Genomic DNA, 22,589 nt, shown 5'->3' on the forward strand with positions numbered 1-22,589 from the left:
CAACAACACTGGGTATCTATAATCTTTGCCAATCAAGTAGGTGAAAAATAGCCAATCGTTTTCATTCTTGCTTGGTCATTAACTATCTTTTCATATGTTTATTGGTTGTTTGTATTTCTTCTGTTTGGAATCATCTGTCCATCTTCCTTGCCCATCTGATACTAGGTTATTTGTCTTATGTATATATCAGTTGGTAAGAGTGATTTGTTTATCTGCATGTTAAACTCTTTGCATAAAGCATATTATATAGAAAAGTTCCCCCAACTTACTGTCAAACTGACTTGAACATTTTTAAGTCATATTTAGCAACTTTTCTGTCATAACCCAATGATACGAGTATTGTATAAAGCATGAGGTAGACTTTACCACTCTAATTTTAGAGTGCTTAGAATGAAAATTAAAATAAAACATTTACTATTTCTACAAATTTTAATTGTTACTATGTTTAACTTTGGTATCAGTGACCCAATTGATCTGGATTTCTGTTCTTTCCTTCTAGTATACCAAATACTACATTCACCAAATTCCAAGGAGCCGTGAGGTCCGGCAGTCCTGGCTTTCCACAGTGCTCACCACCTTGCATTCCATGTGGCTCTCCTTTCCTCTGGTTCACCGGGTGAAGCCAGATTTGGTATGTAAGACCATCACTAAGGAATGAGAAAATTACTTTTCTAGCAACTTCTCAGTAGATAATAGGATTTTTTAAAAATGATTTTTGCCATAAGGTGCATGCACTCACAGAGAGAAAGAGAGAGAGAGAGAGAGACAGAGAAGGTGGGGTGGGGGGAGAGAAATAGAGAAGGAAAATGAGAAATCACCCTTGTGGGGAATAGCTTCTCCTCCAAGCTCCTTTTGGGATTTGGGGCATGTATGCACACACTCTCGGTGTGTTTTCCAGCTGCCTAACTTGAACACTTTAACCACCATGCCCCCTGCCAGCCCTTTGTTTTCCTAATCAGCTGCCATTGATCAGTGTCTCAGGTAGGGTACTAGGCCCTCAACTAACCTTTGTTAACATTTTATCATTTAAATGCACTTTGCTGAAAGAGATGAGAAATTTAACTTCCCTTTTCAGCTATGACTTGAACTCTAAATTTGCTATTTTCTTCCTTATCTCATGCTAACTGCTAACAGAGCAGTTTCTTTAATTAATTTATGTGCTATCTATCTGTGCTTTCTAGCTGATGTCATGTGCTCATCAGCCAAGGAAGATCCAATTCTTTACCCATTTTCAGTTGTCTTTTTTGTTTTAACCAAGACTGTTACCAAATATGGTTTACAGTGGGTAAAATAGCATACACACTCAGGTATGTATAGCAAAGTAGTACAGAAAATAGAAAAGGGAAAACATAGTGTTCTCTACATTCAACCTTGCTTTTCTTATCTAGAAAGGTCTTAAGTTTTTTTGTAGTCTTTAGGATGAAGTTCTGTCGTTAAATTCCAGATGTACTTCAGTACGCAATGCAGATTAGTGGATAAGTTATCACAGTCTACACAGTTCTTAAATAATATTCTTATTCCTATTTAAGGAAAAAGCCATTCACTGGCATAGCCTGAAAGGAAACACTTTACTTGCTGTCCAGAACATGAGTTCTGGATGGCGCATGTTATTCTCATGAATAGTTGAACAGAAATATGCTTCGCTACAATGATTTTGAAAGATCTCTATCAGTTTAGTCTTTGCCTTTCAACTAGATTGCAGTTTAAGTCTCTTTGAGATGAGAATTTTAGTATCTGAATTTTCTACATGACAAGTTTATTATATTAAGAGATGTATTTACATACAGTGAAATGCACAGATCTTAAGTGTATTGTTTGACCACATCCTTATTAAGATACAGAACATTTCCTTCACTCCAGAAAGTTTTCTACTTTCATTTCCCAGTCAACCCCTACCCCCCCAGCAGCCACTCTTCTGATTTCTATTACCATAGATTAATTTTGCTTATACTTCTTTTTAAATTTTTGACAAAATTTATCTCAATCTCAAACCACATTTTTAGTGTGTGGAATTCAGATGTTCCCCTAAAAGATCACTGTTGCCCTGAAAGGTTTAATTGATTTATTTCTAAAACTCAAGAGATACATAGAAGGAGGAGAAATGGTCTTAGCATTCTAAACTGGAAATTTTAGTTTCATGTTTACCCAGTCACGACAGAGGTGTGCCACCCTCCCTGGCAACAACTAGCTTTAACGTAGCAGCGTCGGGACTCTCGGGTGTTAAAACTCAGAGGGAAATGGCGGCATTTCAATGCCGTCTGCTGTGGCTGCAGCCAGCTCCGGTGACTGCCTGGCCTACATGTTTAACACCCTTACAGGCGGACACTTCATGGGTCATGGGACTCTTGGTTCCAGGCCACTTTGGCTTTTATTTTATTTTAGTCACTTCTCTTTTGGGCCTCATTCTTAAAACAAAAGCATTGGAATAGTTATCCTCTCAGTTTTCTTCTAATTCAGTCTAAAATTTTATGAGCACCATAAACTTACTTGTAAAAAGTAAGAGGAAGAAAAAAAAGGTGAAAGATTATGTTGTTTTTAAGGAATAAGAGAAAGGGGTAAATTTGAAATACTTATTTCCACTTTAAACTGAGTTAGTTTAAATATCATTTCAAACTTGAACATTATCTGATCAACTACTTTGATATGGTTGGCTTCACCAAATGAACTTCCACTTAGTGAAATTCCCTTTTACTGAGTAGGAAGTTAATGATTAAGAAGCTCTTTTGGGGAGGGGCAGGACTGATTCTGTGGCCTAGTGGTTAAGAGAGCTGGACCTGGCTGATTGGAAGATTTGAATCTCAGCCCCCGCAGCTTAAAGAACATGCTGGGGGCTTGTGTTTGCAGGCCTAAAGTCCTGATGGGATGGAGAGATGGAGAAGAAGGGAGTGGCATGACCACTTCCCATTAGGGAAGGGGAGAAGCTTTCCCCCTCTCCCTCTCATCTTTGTCTCTGACTTTCTCTGGGAAGCACATGTGCCCTCTGACCAAAAAACAAAAACAAAAGCCCTTCCTACTGCACTGAGAGAAAAACAAGTGTGCAGCTCTTTCTTGCGTTCATCTTCAGTGGACTAAACATTTGTGTTCCCAGTACATTGGAATTCTAATCCCCAGGGGTATTAGGTGGTAGGGCCTTCAAAAGGTGATTTGCCCTCATTAATGGGCATAGTACGTTTTAAAAAACGTCTCCAGGGGCTGGCAGGTGGCGTGATGGTTAAGGATACTACACTCCCACATGGCCAACCATAGTTTGAGTCTTGGAACTGGTGGCTTGCTTTTTTGTCCCTCTCCTTACTCTGTCCCTCACTGGTCAAATGAAAATAAAACAGATGAATAAAATAATTCTCTAAAAAAAGAGAGAGAGAGAGACAGAGAGAGAGAAATTCCAGCCGCCATGTGAGAAGGTGACTGTCCTGAGAGAGCAGGCCCTCCCCAAAAACTGAATTGGCCACCTCTTTGATCTTAGAAATGGCTGTTGTTTATAAGCACCCAGTTTATGGTATTTTAATAACAGCCAGAATGGAGTAAGGTGTCATCCTTGGCTGTTTTATGACTTTTATCACAAAGTAACTATTTTATTTTTACTTGTTAAAGAAAAGGTCAAAGAAAAATGCACTCTTAGAAAGTATAGCAGTAGCAGACTAACTCACCCGAGTTCTGTGAACAACCAGGCGCCTTTCTGCTTCTCTAACTTTGTGCACCTAAGTCCACTTCACCATCTACAGAATATAAATGCAGACACTTTCCTTATTGTTTCAGAGTGCTGAATAATAGAAAAATTTAGTGGTTTCAGAATGGAAATGCTGCCTGGTACATAATAGCTAACATTTATTGAGCACTTTTATGGGCCAGGCCTGGTATTAAGCACTTGGTATTCATACCATGTGAGATGGGTAATACTGCTCTTCACATTTAATGGATGAGGGAACTATGGCTACAAAACAATGAGGTCACTTGTTCAGAGTTTGCACAACTAGTAATTTAACAGAGCTCGAACTAGAATCCAGGTCTTTCTGATTCCAAAGCCCAAGGCTTGAACCAGATGCCACACTGACTGACTCACATTGTGAAATGTGTTCTTTGTTCAGACCAAGTAAGAACAATTCATAAATCACTTTTTTGATACATTGGGCATCACCCTATCTAAATTGTGGAATAGTATGAAATAAAACTATATCCCAGCAACTAGAGTTAAATAAGTCTCTGCTTTCAAAGTAGATTTGATTGACTGACCTACTTGAACAATATACTGATAGTACAGCTTTCAAAATTAAATGTCATGTACATTTGTCAAAATAAAATATTCTTAAAGTTCAAAGTGGATAATTAAAAATAAGAGGGACTAGGACCAGCAGTTAGCGTAATGGCTATGTCGCTGGACTCCCATGTAGTTGACCATGGTTCGAGTCCCGGACCCCGAACCCAGTGGCTTAAAATTCATGCCGGCCATGTGTATGTGCATGCCCAGGATCCCAAGAGGAGAATGGAGGAGAAGGGATTGTGGCATGGCCATCCCCCTGGGAGATGATTTCTCACTTTCTGTCTCTCTCTCTGTCTGGCGAGCACACGCGCCCTATAGCAAAAACCTCTCCCCCCAAAAATAAATAAATAAGAGGGACTAGTATTGTTAAAAAATGTTTAAAGTATAATTACAGAATTCTATAAATAAAATTGAGTTGGAAAATTAATTGAATTTAAATTTACCAGCTTCCTGTTATAGAAGATGGTATGTGACAATTATAAGGAAATTTTTAGGTCTTAATTGACATTTTGGATTAAATAGTGAGCTGAAACCTCAACTCATTTTGAGGAGAAAAAAGGTGTAAATCTGTTTATTGAGTATATATTACAATCTGTGCTTTTGTGTCCCAGCAATTATTGGATGAAAAACCCTAGAACAAACTTATAAACCCTGAATCTAATCCCTACCAATGATTGGAAGGGTGATTTCTTCTTTTACAAGGTTATTAAATATGTTTTAGGTGACTCTAATAAATACACAACATATTCAAACTATGTTTGAGTCTAAAAAGATAAATGGGACAAAAAAAAAACAAAACAAAAAACAGATCAACGGTTGCATGGGGTCTGCGAGTGGGCAGAGTCGACCACAAAAGGACTTGAAAGAATTTTTGTGCGTGAGAAACTGTTCTGGATCTTGATTGTGGTTTGATTGTATGTGAATGTCAAAACTCAAATTTGTACACTAAAAAAGGTTAAATTTTGTTTGTACATTGTGTCTTAAAAATATGAATCATAAAAAAAATAAAGTGGGTTAAAATGTATTATTATTAGTATCATTTAGGCTTCCAGTAACCACATACATGGCATTTAACTATCTTCCAGTGAAATTGATTTGATGAGTCATTGCCCATACCGTTCTTTTTCTTTTAAAGAATTTTTTCATTGAGACTGGCATGGGGGCGGGGGATTGATTTCTGTGACTTTTTTCCACCACTTCACCTCCCTCCCCCTGCCCTCCTCTCTATCTGGTGAGCACCGTGCCCTATAGCAAAATGTTAGAAAAGAAAACAAAACAAAACAGCTAATGTAATTAAGTCCACACTTAAGCTTCAAGAAAAATGGAGTAAAAAAACAAGTAGGCATGAAATACAAAGCATTTGAAAAGAAGGGCCCTTTTAAAATCAGAAATAGACCTTCCATCTCTGTAGTCTACGTTATAGAATACTTTTGATTTCCTCTGGTATTCAAGATTATCTTTATTTATTTATTTTTTTTGTTTGAGAGGTTTTCACCATAGGGCGTGTGCGCTTGCCAGACAGACAGAGAGAGACATAGAGACAGAAAGCGAGAAATCACCCCCCAGGGGGGATGGTCACGCTGCAATCCCTTCTCCTCCACCCTCCTCTTGGGATCTTGGGCACACACGCACACGTGCCCGGCATGAGTTTTAAGCCACCGGGTCTGGGACGCGAACCGCGGTTGACGACGTGGGAGTCCAACAACATAGCCATTATGCTAACTGCTGGTTCCCTTCAAGATTATCTTTAAAAGAATTTGAACACCCTCTTTTAAGCATTGTTTTAAATTTTGAAATGTAGATTCCAAGGGCTTACAAAAAATAGTGCATAATGTCCCATATATCTTTTACCTAGTTTCTCCTACAGGTGACTTCTTATTTAACAGTAGGGTGGTACATTGTCAAAAACAGAAAATTACTGTTAGTAAAATACCATTAACTATAGAACTAAAATACCTTAGACTATATAACTATTCAGTTTTTACATGCATTTTAATATCTGTATGTATATATACACTTACTAAATTTAGGAATTATTTAAATAGATTTCTTGGAATTATCTACATAGAAAGTCCTGTCCTCTGCAAGTAAAAATTTTATTTCATCCTTTTCAAGCTGTTTATCATTTACTTCTTTTTCTTGCATAATTGCATTAGCTAGGACTTATAATATTATGTTGAATAAGAATATGAGAGCAGACATCTTTGGCTTTTTCCTTTTTTGGGGGGGGAGAGATTTTTTGCTAGAGGGCGTGTATGCTCCCCAGAAAGACAGAGAGAGACAGAGAGACAGAAAGTGAGAAATCCCCCCCACGGGGGGGATGGCCACACCCGCAGTCCCTTCTCTCCTTTCTCCTCTTGGGATCTTGAGTATGCACACACATGTGCTTGGCGTGAGTTTAAGCCACCAGGTCCAGGACTCGAGCCACGGTCAGCTACATGGGAGTCCAGCAAAATGGCCCTTATGCCATCTGCTGGTCCCAGCTTTTTCCTAATTTTAAGGAAAAGGCATTTATTCTTTCACCAGTAGATATTAGGTTGTCAGAAAAGTCAAGGTGTATTTTTTTTATACATATGTTTTTCTATGCAAAAATGTATCATGACTTTTCCAACAACCTAGTATGATATTAACTATAAGTTTTTTTAAAAATGTTCTTTGTCATGTTATGAAAGTTTCTTCCTTCATATTATCAAAGTTCTCTAGAGAAATAGATAATATTGAGAGAAACTGATTTATTAGAGAAATGGAACAAATGGAATGTAGATCAAGATATATAAATATCTGTTGATCTATAAAGATATAAGGGGTCTTCAAAAAGTTTATAGAAAATGACTAGCATGGAAAAATTATGTATGGATTTATAATTTTTTTGTACCAAAATACAGTATTTCTTTAATTCCATTTCTTCCTGAACTTTTTGAAGTCCCCTTGTGTATCTGCAGAGACCAAGATACAGATTAGTTTTTTAAGGAATTAGCTCATTATTTACAGAGGCTGAAAGTACCAAACTTTACATTCAGCAGGCTGGCAACTCTAAAGAGCTGATGGTATAAGTTCCAGTGCAAAAACTGGCAGGCTTGACCCAAAGAAGAACAAATTTTTCTGTTCAAGGGCTAAGGCTACAAGAGACTGATGTTCCAGCTCAACTACTGATGACTGAGAAGAGGAATTGCCTTTTTTTTTTTTAGAATTATTTTTTAATTTACCTTTATTTATTTATTTTAATTTGAACAGAAAGGGACAGAGTGAGAAAGAGAAAGAAAGTGAGAAAGCAAGCCTCTAGGTTCAGGACTCGAACCCTGGTTGACCATGTGTTTGTCCAGCACTCCCAGCCACTATGCCACCTGCCTATCCCAAGGGATTGCCTTTTACACAGCCTTTTTGTCTGGCTCAGATTTTCAGTTGATTGGATGAAGCCCACCCACACACTTTAGAAGGCCAGTATGCTTTACTTAGCTCACTGATTCAAATGTTAATTTTATCCAGAAGCATCCTCATAGATATACTTAGAATAGTGTTTGACCAGATGTCTGGGCATCCCATGGCCCAGTCAAGGTGCCACAGAAAATTAATCATCAGTCATCACATTTCTTGTGACCCTGTGGTGATTTCTTGTCATCAGATGGATGGATGGTGCGTTTCTTCTCATTCTTGAAGTTCAGCCTGAGTGTTCAGAGGCGTGCAGGAGAAGGTGATCTGCAATCTTTTTTCTGTTCCATTCTCACTCTTTGTGCATCAGCATCAGTGGGAATAGAGGAATATTCTGACCCTAACTGTATTCAGATGTATAGATTCTCTTCACTTGGACCTGTCTAGACACTTAGTGAGCTGAGAAGCTGAGAAGAAAATGAGTAAAGATAAAAAAAAGAGAGAGAGAGAGAAGAATTAAAGAATAGCAAAGAAGAAAACATAAAATATAAAGAAAAAAAGGATAATAAAAAAACTATAGATTTTAATATTAAAATGCAAAAATTGAAAACCGCACAGTGCGCTTGCACACTGCACAAAAGCACTAGCTCACAGCTGAAGTTCAGGATCCATGTGGAGGTAGGCCTGGGTTTGTGCCTTTCCTAAACAGAAGGGGAGAGGCACCTGCTAATAGAATAAAGGGGCTTGAGAGCCCAGAGAATACTTTACCTTAAAAAAAAAATTAAAGGGAACCAGCAGTTAGCGTAATGGCTATGTCGCTGGACTCCCATGTAGTTGACCGCAGTTCGAGTCCCGGACCCGGTGGCTTAAAACTCACGCCGGGTGCGTGTGCGTGTGTGCCCAAGATCCCAAGAGGAGAATGGAGGAGAAGGGATAGCGGTGTCACCATCCCCCCGGGGGGTGATTTCTCTCTTTCTGTCTCTGTCTCTGTCTGTCTGGTGAGCGCACATGCCCTATGGCAAAAACCTCTCCAAAAAAAATGTAAAAATTAAAAGACTCAAGGAGACACAGAGAGACAGAGAGAACTGGAGACAAAGAGACAGGTAACACTACCCACTAGAAATAAATGAGGAAGATGTCTCAGCAGAAAATCTTCATTTTAAGTCTTTGAAAGCACTAGTTCACAGCTGAAGATCAGTCATCACATTCTCTGTTCTCAATTTGCAAACATTTTTTTTTTTTAGTCATGAATGAGTATTGAATTTTGTCAAATACTTTACTGCATCAGTTGGTATAATACTATTTTCCATCTCTAGCACATTGATAGTGGTGCATAATACTGATCAGTTTTCAAATATTTAAACAGTCTTTCATTCCTGGACTACATCCCACCTGGTAATGTATATACTTCTTTTTAAAGATTGATAGGTTCGATTTACTAGTGATTCGTTGAAGCTTTTTATGACAGTTTTTAAGAAGGATACTATCTGTAAGTTTTTCTTTTTTGAATTGTCTTTGTCTGGTTTTGAATTTGAGGTAATTCTAGCCTTGTAAAATGACTTGGGAAGTACTTTTTCTTGTTTTCTGGAAAAGGCTATTTAGAATTGATTTTAATTCCCCTTAATTTATTTTTAATTATTTATTTTATTATTTAATTACTTATTTATAAATTTTGCTATAGGGCACATATACTCACCAGAGAGAAACACACACACACAGAGAGAGAGAGAGAGAGAGAGAGAGAGGAAAAGTGAGAAAACAAGCTGTCAGGTCTGGGACTTGAACTGTAGTCGTCATGTGAGAGTCCAGCACCTTAACCACCACACCACCTGCCAACCTTGTTAATTCCAATGTTTGGTAAAATTCTCCACTGAAATCACCTGATACTGGAGATTTCTTTTTCAGAAGCATTTTAGTTATGTATTAAATTTCTTCAACAATCATAGAATTAATCAGAATATGTTTCTAATGTTGGGTGATTTTGTTGGTTTGTTCTATTTTACATAAATTATCAGATTTTTTTTTGTATAATCGTTTGTTGTTTGCCATTATTTTCTTTTTCTATAGTTTTAGGAGCTATAGTTATATCCCTTTTAATTCCTGATATTGGCCATTTGTGTTTTTTAAAAGATTTTTCAGCCCTCTAAAGACATCAGTTTTATCGATCTTTCCAAAGAATCAGCTTTTTAAATTTGTTTCTTCTCTTATTTTTATTATTTCCTTTTTTTCTCATTCCTTTAGATTTATTTTGCTCATCTTTTTTAGTTTATGAAGATAGGAACTTAGATTATTTATTTAACATCTTTCCTCTTTTTCAGTGAAAGGATATAGTACAATAAATTTTCTTCTTGGGGCTGGCAGGTGGCATGGTGGTTAAGGGTGCTGGACTCCCACATGGCTGACCACGGTTTGAGTTCCAGACCTGGCAACTTGCTTTCTCACTTGCCCTCTTTCTCTCTTTCTCTCTCTTTGGTCAAATATAAATAAATAAATAAATAAATAAACAAAATAAATAAATAAAGTTGAATAAAGTAATTCTTTTAAAAAAATTTCCTCTCAGCACTGCTTTAGCGTCATCCCACAAATGTTGCTATATTTTCATTTTTATTCAGTTCTACATATTTTTAATGTCCTTTGAGACTTCATATTTGACCACGGACTATTTAGTACTTTTTAATTTCCAGCTCTTAGGAGGTTTTCCTATTCTCTTTTCATTATTGATTTCTAGTTCACTTGCATTATAGTCAGGGAGCATACTCTGCTTTGAAAAATGTTGATCTCTTGCGAACCAGCAGTTGGCGTAATGGCTATGTCGCTGGACTCCCACGTAGTCGACCGCAGTTCGCATCTCCGACCCGGTGGCGCGTGTGCGTACGTGCCCAAGATCCCAAGAGGAGAATGGAGGAGAAGGGATTATGGCATGACCATCCCCGCTGGGGGGTGATTTCTCGCTTTCTGTCTCTATGTCTCTCTCTGTCTGTCTGGCGAGTGCACGTGCCCTATAGCAAAAATCTCTCCAAAAAAAAACAAAAAAAAGTTGGTCTCTTTTATGACCCAGGATATGGTCTATTTTGGTGAATGTGGGTGCTTGAAAAGAATGTGTAATCTGCTGTTTCTATAATTGTCTGTTAGATTCTGTTCATTTGTTAGTTAAGTTTTTTTCTATCTTGGCTGATTTTCGAGTAGTTCTGTTCATTGCTTAGAGACAAAAGACCTTGAGACACTAGATGGCTCTGGGGCTATCACTGTCCAAGACACTAACTAGATGGCTCTGGGGCTATCACTGTTTTTAAGACACTAAGTGTCTTAAGTCTTTTTTTTTTTTTTTTTGGAGAGGTTTTTGCTATAGGGCGTGTGCACTCGTCAGACAGAGACATAGAGACAGAAAGCAAGAAATCACCCCCCAAGGGGGATGGTCACGCCGCAATCCCTTCTCCTCCATTCTCCTTTCGGGATCTTGGGCACGCACGCACACACACCTGGCGTGAGTTTAAGCCACCGGGTCCAGGACTCGAACCGCAGTTGACTACGTGGGAGTCCAGCGACATAGCCATTACGCTAACTGCTGGTTCCCCTTAAGTCTTTCTAAAACCATGTCTGAATAGTCTTACTGATCTCAGCCCTTCATAATCCCTTTTAGACTCTTCTTCCCCTAATGTAATATGCATATAGATCCCATATTAAAATGATATTTAAAAAAAATACTCTTTATGAGTCTGTTGTTTTGTATCTAGAAGCCTAAAGATTTCTTCACTATTATGTCTTCTTTAGTTTTTCCTAAAAGTAGGAGTCTTTGAGTCAGTCTTTGCATGAGTTGGCTGATTTCTTAGTCTCTTGAAAATATACTCCTGAAGGTACATTGGATTATTTCAAGGAGAGGGAGGAAAAGTTTAATCTGCAAGGTTGCTGATCATTAAACTGAAGTAAGAGGACTACTTATGTTGGGGGAAAAGATCCATAAAATTCTTGAGGGCAAAGGTCAAGCATTTTTGTGTTTCCCATGGTCCCTTCCTAGAAAAGCACTTCCACATATTTGTGGAATGACTTAAAATAAATGAGTGAAGGCTGGATGGTGTGAGTCATCACAAAAACAAAAGATACCCACTTCTTAAACTGGTGTTCTTCTCTGGCTTTATGAAGAGTCTGAAAAACCAGGAGGGTTTCCAGAGTCTGCAGTGTTTGATTCCTGGAATCATTCCAACCTGGCCGTTGTTAAATGAAATGCTCAAGAAAAGAACCCTGCATACAAAAATGAAACTGAATTTAATTTTTAATCAAGTATAAAAAAAGTCAGAATTTTCATGTATAACAAATTGGAAAGAAATGGACCATTTCTGCCTAATACTCTGCCATTTTGCCTGAAGCTGAAGCTGATTTAATTCACCATGACAAATTTAGATGTAGTTATTACATCTATACTCATGCTTTGTATGAAAGAAGGCCATTATTTGACTCATTTTTTTCCATGTTCCATACCCAGTTTGAGCTAGTGAAATGTCTGAGTTCATAGAAGTAGCAAGTTGATAACACAGATAGTACATTATTTTGTATAAGTAGGATACTGTGTGTGTGTGTGTGTGTGTGTGTGTGTGTGTGTGTGTTTCATTAGATATTTTCTGTGGTGAGCCACAAACTAGATGACTGGGGTTATCACTGTTTTTTGCATAGTATATAAAAATTTTATTGGCCTACTAATTAACATGTGTTTGAAACATTAAGACGAGTTGATTAACTTCTTGTTGTTATGCCAGAACCCTCCCAGGAACTTTGTTTTTCCCTTAACTGTTATTAGTTTGAATTTTTTTTTTAATCAAAAACCTTTATAACATGTTCAAAGGAAATGTAGCTAGATAAAGAAAAGGTCAGCTCTCCCAAGATGCCTATCTATAAATAGAGTTTAGTGAGAATAAGGTTTTTCTTAAACCAAGTCAAATGAGAAACATTTAGAACATACTTGCTTACTGCTTCATGTTTTCCAAGATTAATGAAAATTATACTTGAGAACCATTTGTTTAGCTTTCTCCAATTCCTGTTACTCTGTTGGCCAGTCCTCCGTAACATATTAAAATAATGCCAGTGTTACTCCTTCCCACTTGTGTTTTCCCTCTGTAATATGCACCATGATTTTAGCAAGCTTCCCAATGATACAGAAGAACCAGCTCTGCATGTACGTGCATTTAGCAAGTCCGATAATGGTCAGGGTCCACTGTGAGAAGTGATGTGACCTGAAAATCCTCCCAACTATCTGGTTCCCTGTGACTGACAGACTGCTTTTCCCAGCTGCATGGTGAAATTACCAGCTGTGCTATTGACACATTGGCTGGGTGACAGCCTGTAGCTGCTTTCTTCCACAAACGAAGTATTTAATTTAAATGTCTGGTTTCTGTTTCATATTTTGAGTGAGCTCAGAATAAAAATCTTTATCAGAATTTGGCTGTATATTATCAGTTAGAAATGGCTTTGAGTTGTTTTTATTCTCCACTTCGGGGGGACTCTCAGATGCTTGAAAACGATTTTCTTTCTAAGTTGATCCTTTTTTTTCCACTGGCAAACGTTGCATTTTTCCTCTGTACAGAAGCCAGCACGGCTTTGCCTACTCTTTTTGCTCTGGTTTCGCTTTGCCTGCGTCACTTTCTGAACTGTCACTGCTCCAGCCTGTCCAGGCACATATTAGATCTGGGCCTGATGGGGCCTCTTCCTTTCCAGGTGAAAGCCACTGTGTTTTCCTAAGGATGGCAGTATGGCTACAATGAAAACACAAATGAAAGTTGGAGAAAAAGAACTGAGTATCGAGAGGATAAGAATGAGAGTAGCATGATGAGAATAAAGCTGTTTTCAAAGAAGGGATGGACCCATGTGTAGTAAGAGGCAGTGACCTTGAGAGACCTGGTCTTGTGAGCCAGGGCAGTGGGACGTGCTGCTGGGGAGGTGAGAACAGAGGGTGGGTAAAGGGAAAGGAGGAAGTCTTTGAAATGACCTTAAATACGTAAGTAATTCCTAGATCCAGTGCCAACTTCATAGGCTTCTGGTGTGTGTTTTAAAGGTTCATGTGAAGCAATAGCTCTATTTGTACAGCCTTCGAAAATCAATGAAGTAATGTTTTTGTTTTGTGCTTTTAAAACCTCTCTTTGATCTGAGGAAAAAGGAAAAGAAAAGGGCACAAACAGCACCAATAACCGAACATGCAGTGGAAGAACTCAGGAGGGTTTCCAGTCTGAGGGTCGCTGTAGTCCAGGTGACATGGGATCATTGACAGCTTGGAGATTTTATACTTAGAGTTGGTGTGGAAGTAGCATGGGAATTTTTAAAAAATAATGAATGCAGTTTGACCTCCTTGAGGAAAGGTAAGGTGTATCACTCATCTTGGCAGTTCTGGCACCTATTAAAGTGCTCAGGACATGTAGGAATATAATAAATATTGAAGGAAAGGGGGCCGGCAGGTGGCGTGGTAGTCTAAGGCACTGGACTCCCACATGCCCTACCGCGGTTTGAGTCTCGGTCCTGGTGGCTTGCTTTCTCACTTTCCCTCTCTCTCTCTCTCTCTCTTTGTCCCTCTCTGGTCAAATTAAAGTAAATCAATCAATAAATAAATGTATGTAAGTTAAAAATAAGCCTTTAAATTAAAAAAAATTTAAAGAAAGAAGTTGAGTAAGAGGAAGATAGGAAGGGCAGAGTAGGGGAAGCTGTTGAAACTTAGTGATTGCTTACAGCTTCTTTCTAGGTGGGTTGGAAAATGCAGAATCCAGAGAAGGCGGCTTGCATAAACACTCCTTGGTTAATTTTTGCTCCCTCTGAATTAATCCCTGGAGTCCATGTAATGATTTTTTCATTAACACATTTCTAAAGTGTTAAATATTCTCTTTACCAGCCCAATCAAAAGGAAAAGGCAAAAGTTCCTCATTCGCCTTAAGCAGAGTACAGTGCTTTATTTTTATTGTGGTGATATTCACATAGCATAATATTAACCATTTCAAAGTGCACGATTCAGGGGCAGCCTGTGGCACGGTGGTTAAGGTAACTGGATCCCACATGGCCAACAGTGCAGTTCATATCCCAGACCTGGTGGCTTGAGAAAGCATGAGAAGCACGCTGGGCACGTGTGAGCATGTGCCCAAAATCCCAAAAGGAGGGAGAAATGGAGAAGGGGTTGCAGTATAGTAATGCGCTGTGGGAAATTTTCTTTTTTGTCTCTTTCTCTGTCTCCGCCGAGTGCAGGTGCCCTCTGGCAAAAATAAAGTGTAAAATTTATTGACATTTAGTTTATTCATGACATTGTACAACCACCGCTTCAGTTTCCAGACTTTTTCATCAATAGTTGTTTTCCTTTAACATTTTAGTGTGGTGGAAGCACTTAAGACTTTTTTTTTTTACTTAATCTAAAGATCGAAAAAGATCGAAACCCCATGTCTCCAGCAGCCTCTGGAAAACAAGGCATCCTCTTCAGTCTTCTTTATAATTTGTTGTCTTCCATTGCCACAAGTCACTGGATAAAACATACCTTTTTAGGTCAGCATTTACTGATAGTTTGCCATTCAGTGACTTCTTTTTCTCCTGGATTCTTGGTATAATTTTTTATCTTTTGAAGCATAAATGCAGTGTAACATTGATTATGAATTTCTTCTTCTGGTGAAAGACATGTAGGAAGTTAAATCAACCATAGAAAGCTTGTCACATGTTAGCGTGCAATTTGAGATTTCACTTACACTGGAATAGGATTTCATAGAAGGTATAAGCAAGCTGCTTCTCATCCTCCATGGAGCCTTTTCCACATGGTCAGAAGTTACACTTATTTTCTTGAGGATACATGGACAAATCATTATAAAAATATTCTTCAAAAGGACCTTATAATCTGGGATAAAGTCACAATGATTTATTTGCCTAGATTAACTAAGAGAAATGAATAAACACCTTGCAGATTTCTAACTTTATTGTGGCTCAGAGAAAATATATTTGACTACTACTGTTTAGAGGAGTGAAAAAGGCCCAAGTAGAAACAGGTTAGAGAGACTGAACTGGTATTACACACTTAAAAATTGCAAGAATGCCCCTGCTCAGACCTTTGAATTCAGAAAGACTTTGTTGGGACTGATCATTCCTTTTAGGAAATGTGAATACCAGATTTATAAGTTTCATATGTTTACAATGTCAAAATTCATATTCTGCCATAAAGAATGAGATCCTGCAGTGGGATCAGCTGTAGACTTGCAAAGGGCAGCAAATTCCGTTGTTAGCAAAATACCGTTGTGCATTGTTGGTCTTCCTGAATTCGCATCTAAGCCACTTAATACAAATCATTGACACAAGCAATTTTTAAAATATGTTTAGAGCTGACTGTGAAATGGGTTTGCTTTTGTGGGCTAAACAGTCACTTTTCTCCAAAGACAGGTGTTGCATGCTTTAATCAGTTGTGTCCACATCTTCAAAGCTCCAGATGCTGTTTTTCAAACGATATGCTTACATAATACAGTATTTTGTAGATAAGTCTTGTTAGTGGAAGTGGTGCTTGGAACTTGGGGGACTTGATCTGTTGCTGTTTTATTATTCCCAAACCAACTTGCCTCTTTCAGTTTTTGATTCATCTCTGAAGTTATACAAGGAGAAAAAAATTCTTCGTTGGTCACTCCTGTTGGAGAGCAGAGTTGGGGCAGTGTGGTCAAGGGTAGGGAGAGGGTGAACTTCCCTTCTCTCTATCAGGGGACTGGGTGGCATTTATGTAAGGCAAACTCCCTGTGTTCAGGCCATAGAAGAATTCCCTCTCTGTGGGAATATTTAGGTTTCACTGAGTATTTACCCTGAGTATTAGCTTCACATTTTTTCTTATAATTTCCAAAGTATTACTTTCCTCTGATTTACATCCATTAGACCTTAGTTGTGGTACAGGAGGGGAAAATGCCATCCTGGAAGTCAAGAAGTCTGATTTCACTCAACTTTGTCAATGCTTAGGTATCGTGACTCAGAGCTAATCAGCCTTTCTGAGCTCACGTCTGTGCCCATCAAATGGGAATAAGAAGAAGCTATAGCAGAATGAGAACAGATGCTAGATCCACTTGCTTTTATTATTTTTTTATTATTTTTTAGACAGGTTTTTGCTATAGGGCACGTGCACTCGCCAGAGAGACAGAAAGCGAGAAATGACACCCCCCCCAAGGGGGGGTGGGGATGGCCACGCTGCAACCCCTTCTCCTCCATTCTCCTCTCAGGATCTTCGGCATGCATGCATACGCACTCGGCATGAGTTTAAGCCACCAGGTCCAGGACCCAAATCCATGGTCAACGGCATGGGAGTCCAGTGACATAGCCATTATGCCAACTGCTGGTCTCTCCACCCTTGTTTTCTTCACAAAGGCCCTAAAGTTTGGCCTGTTTATCTCTGCTCCTTTTCCTGCCCTGATCAGCTTCTTCTCAGGAAATTTCCTTCATTTCTCCTAGGAAAAAACTTATTTTAAATTTACACCAATTCTTCCTTTTATTTTTCTTTTCTAGCACACCAACTCTTTGTTTTGAGGACTTTCTTGTTAGCTGTAGGAAGCACATAGATGTTGGCCAAAACTGTAAGCATTATTGGAGTTAGAAGTGTAAGCTTACAGATTATTGAAGGACTTTATTCAGATATGTTTTAGACAGGAGCTTTCTCAATGCCATCTCTCTATCTGCTTCAATAAACCCTTCTTATTTCTTTTTTCTTTTGGTGGGGAGAGGTTTTTGCCATAGGGCATGTGCATTCGCCAGAAAGTGAGAAATCACCCCCCGGGGGGATGGCCACACCACAATCCCTTCTCTTCCATTCTCCTCTTGGGATCTTGGGCACACATGCACACACACCCAGTGTGAGTTTAAGCCACCGAGTTTGGGACTCGAACCACAGTTGACTACGTGAGAGTCCAGCGACATAGCCACTATGCTAACTGCTGGTCCCAAACCCTTCTTATTTCTAAGACTAGCACTCTGCAGGCCTCCTACCATCTTTTTTATTAGCCAGTGCTGAAGCAAACTGATGATGCTTGGGCCAGAGTAGACACAGACATGTTTTCTCTCATTCACATAGTGGTCCAGATATGGTTGATTGAGGTATTTCACACTATATTTAAACCCATATTTCTGGCTCCTTTTACAAAATTTTAACAGCTGGTGACTGCAGGACAGATATCAGCCAGAACTCAATAGTGACTACCCTGTCTGGGATATAACCCCCTTTCTGGTTTCTTCCCTCTGGTGGATAGTTTCATTTTTGTAGGTTCTCTGACTAGACCCGCTTGTGCTCAACCTTCACGCCTTTTACAGAGGACTCTTATGGGCAGGGGCAGTGCCCAGGAGTGGCTTGGAGGCCTTATAGACATTATGGGGAACCAAATGCATGCCATGTAAGTGAAGGCAGTGGGCTGTTGTACACAATTATAAAACAAACCTGCTGTCACGGAATGCCATGGAAGCCTTTTTATTTTGTTTTGATTTTTGGGGGGACAGAAAATGTGTGCATCCTCCAGAAAGAAATGAACAAATGGGGAGAGAGCACCTCCCCCATGGGGCATGGTCATGTGACAGTCCCTTCTCCATTTCTCCATCCTGTCAGGATTTCAGACATGCACATGCCCTGAATGTTTTTCAGGTGTCTGGGACTGGAATTTCAGCCACGGGATTGGCCATGTGGAATTCAGCTCTTTGAACCACTGCTCGGGGGGCTGATTTGAGACCTGTTTTCATGTCCTAGAACTGTCACTGCCATTGTGGCTGGATAGTCCTATTTATTGGATTATTTATGTCCTGGTGGATTTCTATATGTAAACATCTACATGTAGCTTAATGTTCCCCTTCCTCTTTTTGTTAGAATAGTCATATTAGATCATTCTCTGATAGAAAATCTGTTTGTATATTAATAGTGAGAATCATGAACTTAACATGTATGATACCTTAGCAATAATTTAATTCCTTATCTTTTTTCTTAAGAGATTTTTGCTCTAGGGTATGTGTGCTTGCCAGAGAGACAGTGAGAAATCACTCCCTGGGAGGATGTCCTTGCCTCAGTCCTTTCTCCTCCATTCTCCTCTTGGGATATTGGGGCATACATGCACATGCGTCTGTTCAAGCCACCAGGTCCAGGACTCGAACCATGATTGACCACGTAGGAGTCCAGTACCTTAACCACTACACCACCTGCTACCCCTCATCTTCTTTTTTTAGAGTTTAAATAGTAGAAACAAAAGAGGAGGAGTATCTTGAGCAGACACTTAGAACGAATCACAAAACACAGATGAAAAACCAGTTTTTCTTATTCCCAACTTCAGGCTCAGCTCTAGCCCTCAGTGCAAATGAGACCTCAGATTTTTTTTCTCTCCGAGGGTAATTATGCTGTCTGCATGAAACAGGAAATGGATTGGGACAACATGTGTATTAGGGTTCAGAATCTATTGGGTTCTTGGGAAAGTTAGGACACTTTTTTTGTGTAGAAAAGTATAGAAAAATAGTCATGACTTTTCCAACAACCTAATAGATCTGCTCTTTAATATTTGTACAAGCTTAAGTAGTCTCCATAAATTTCCTTTTTCTCATCTGTATAACGAGGACCATAATATCTACTTCGTAGTCCTAATGTGAACATAACTATGTGCTTGTGAAACCTCCATGGTAGATTCCTGGGTCTCTCCCCCCTTTGTCATTAGGTTGAATATTCTCTTCCAAAAGTTGAAAGGCTAACAAGGGGTTAATAGATACTTTAAAACTTAGACCAAGGAATGTCCGCATACCGCCCAGCTTGGATGAAGTGGTATGACTGTTTTCATGTTGATTTTCATGCCACAGTGAGCCCCTTCAGGCATGAAAACAGCCAAGGATTATATGCTTCTCTGTCCTTTCTTTTTTGGCTCTGTTGTGTTTGCATCACAAACTCTAGCCCTTCCAAAAACAGTGTGTCAAGATTTGCCAGTGAATCCCCGCTCTCCTCTGCTGGGACACCATTCAAGGACATCCTTCTGCCCCTCTTAAGGGGCTCAAAAATTTGTGCCCAGTTCACAAACAGCCGTTGTTCCACAGTTCAGCTCCTTGTTCTTCTTGGACTATTATTCCAAGATGTTTCCCTCCTGCGAACTCCTGTTGCGTTGATAGCTTGGCATATAATTCTTCTCTGGCCACTTAATTTCTGTTGATTTTTTCTCTCCCCAGATTAGTTTGTAGCACTTTAAGGATCACAAATGGAGTCTTCTGGCTTTATTATTATCACCCACAAAGCTTACCAATGTGACAAGTTCTTACAAAGTCTTTGATTAATAACTGAATTGTAAGGAACTAGAATGCACCAGAGGGAAATTAGCAGTGCCCTGTCCCAGCTTCTTCTAGAGTATACCATGATAGTCTTTCTCTGTCAGTTAGGTATCTCCTGCTCAGCTTATACTCTCAGGTCCCACCTAGACCCCACTGAAAGGTGAAAGGAGTTCAGGGGACCCTTGAGCAGCTCCCAGATCACCTTTATCACTCCAGCCTGCTGCCTCCCTACAGTCAAGTGTGCCCTGCCCTCTTTGTTATCAGTGGGGACTGGGCTTCCCTTCTTTGAATTCCATGGCAAGTTTAAAAGTATGAAAAGCTCTCTTCAAATAAGGATTAGGAAGCATAACCAAGTCTTGGGAACTCAGGTCTCCTGCTGCTATTCCACCAAAATGCCCACTTAATTCTTACAGAAAATGTTCTTTCTCTAGGGATTTTAAAAGAATACATTTATGGATACATTTATTTATTATTTATTTAGGATTTTTAAAAATTGTTTAGGATATCCTGATACTATCCATGTAGAATGGCTTTTTGATGCCATTTCTCTAGAATCATGAAATCTAGATATCATACATATCCCTCGAAGTAATTTGTTCCTGAATTTGTTATTACTTTATAACCTTTTTATTATTTATAACTTATTAAATTCAAATTAGTATGTTTATACTATACATGATAATTAACAAATGTATGATATACAAATATTACAATTATTTATCCATAAATTTGCAAATACTTGGAATTATTTATAAATACAGTAATAAGTTTTTGTTTTATTATGCATTGAGTAAGTGAACCCTGAGCTGGGCACCTTGGAAAAATTGAGATGACTCTGAGACTTGACATTTGTGCTCAGTAGAGTTTATTGCCTAGGATACAGATATGGTCCTAAGTCCACGAAGGAGGAGTGATGTAGGGAACTGACCTGCCTCAAGCTTCCAGACTGACACATCAGTGTGATTCTTTGGAGGTGTTTTTTTTTTTTTTTTTGAGAGATTTTCACTGTAGGGCGCGTGCGCTCCCCAGATAGACAGAGAGAGACATAGAGACAGAAAGTGAGAAATCACCCCCCAGGGGGGATGGTCACGCCCCAATCCCTTCTCCTCCATTCTCCCCTCGGGATCTTGGGCACGCACGCACACGCGCCCGGCGTGAGTTTTAAGCCACCGGGTCCAGGACACGAACCACGGTCGACTACGTGGGAGTCCAGCGACATAGCCATTACACTAACTGCTGGTTCCCTCTTTGGAGGTGTTTTAAACCCCAGGCCCTCTTTTGGAGGTGAGAGCAGGTTAGTGGGCCATTATCCCATTACCCCGGGCTTCACAACTACATAGTAGAGAATATAACATGAGGCTGCAGAATGTCTGACAGAATCCTGCTAAAAGACAGGAGCAGCACATGCACTTCAAAGGGCCCAGAACAAATAACCCTTTAGGTCACTTTTGAAATCCAAAACAAATAAGGCACCAGAAGAGGAAGCCTGTTTCACAGCCAAACAATCAACAGTACTGAAATCCCAGGCTCCCACAGGTCTCTGGGGAATAATTAGAACTTCTTCAATAATCAGCCAATTTATATTTTTGAAAACAGTTCCAAACACAAAATGATAAAAGTTGGGTAAAGGGTAAATAAAGTATACTATAGACCATTTCTTAATAATTGCATTACATAATTCAATTAGAGAATCATAAATTTGGAAATGCTGAAAGATTTTGTTTTGTTCTATGTTTAAGGAAAAAGAATTTAAAGACAATGCTAAGAAAATTAAAATAACCCCTGACTAAAAATATATGTGAAGTATTTGATCTCACTGGGAACCTGAGAGCCGTAAAATATACAGGTTGGAGTCTAGTCTCTACTAGGCTAATAAATTAGTTTGTGACTCTGAGATAATTTTCTGCATAGCCAGTGCAGATTTGGGGGGTGGGTTGTTTGTTTTAGTTGTTGGCAAAACACTGTCAATACCCAGATTCTAGTTACCGTATTTTTATTATAAAAAGCATGAAACTTCTATTGAAAGAGAAAGAGGATTAGGACAAACTGTGGACAATAATATCTTTTAGTCAAATTCAAATAGAACCTGCTGTTTATTCTGCCCCGGAAAAATAAGGCAATGACATACATAGCAACCCCAATATTTATGATGAGAAGGAACGATTCTTCCAGATTGTTTTTGATTTTATTGTTCTATCAACTCAGCAAATACAAGAAAGTTTTGAATTATATCTCATCAGATTCTACTTTTTCCTGTGATTGCAATTTTTTTTTTTTTGAGAGGTTTTTGCTATAGGCCGCGTGCGCTCGCCAGACAGAGACAGAGAATAGAAAGCGAGAAATCACCCTCCAGGGGGGATGGCCACACCACAATCCCTTCTCCTCCATTCTCCTCTCGGGATTTTGGGCACACATGCACATGTGCCTGGCGTGAGTTTTAAGCCACCAGGTCTGGGACGCCAACCACGGTCGACTACGTGGGATTCAAGTGACATAGCCATTACTCTAACTGCTGGTCCCCTGTGATTGCAGTTTTAATATTTAAGGTCCTTGCCAGCTTCAGGAGTTTGTGATTTACTGATTCTAAAATGGTACACTAAGAAATTCCAAAAACAAAGCTGCCTGGAATAGGCCCTGTTGATGATGTAGCAAAAATGTTCTTGGGGGATATCCACATAGGAAAATATAAAAGGCATGTGATTAGCCT

The 22,589-nt window shown here is 39.1% G+C and overlaps 1 protein-coding gene across 1 annotated transcript in view; it reads left to right on the plus strand.

The window, feature by feature from the left end:
- The window catches only part of ALG14 (ALG14 UDP-N-acetylglucosaminyltransferase subunit), a gene marked incomplete at its 5' end in the record, with an annotated part of 93,331 nt that overhangs the window by 37,558 nt on the left and 33,184 nt on the right, over positions 1-22,589 (plus strand). Inside the window, 1 exon segment of the mRNA XM_014583052.2 lies at positions 500-631. Within this exon segment, the coding sequence (XP_014438538.1) occupies positions 500-631 (132 nt within the window).

This window comes from Tupaia chinensis, unplaced genomic scaffold (genome assembly GCF_000334495.1).
Source record: "Tupaia chinensis unplaced genomic scaffold, TupChi_1.0 Scaffold144016_1, whole genome shotgun sequence".
Taxonomy (NCBI): domain Eukaryota; kingdom Metazoa; phylum Chordata; class Mammalia; order Scandentia; family Tupaiidae; genus Tupaia; species Tupaia belangeri.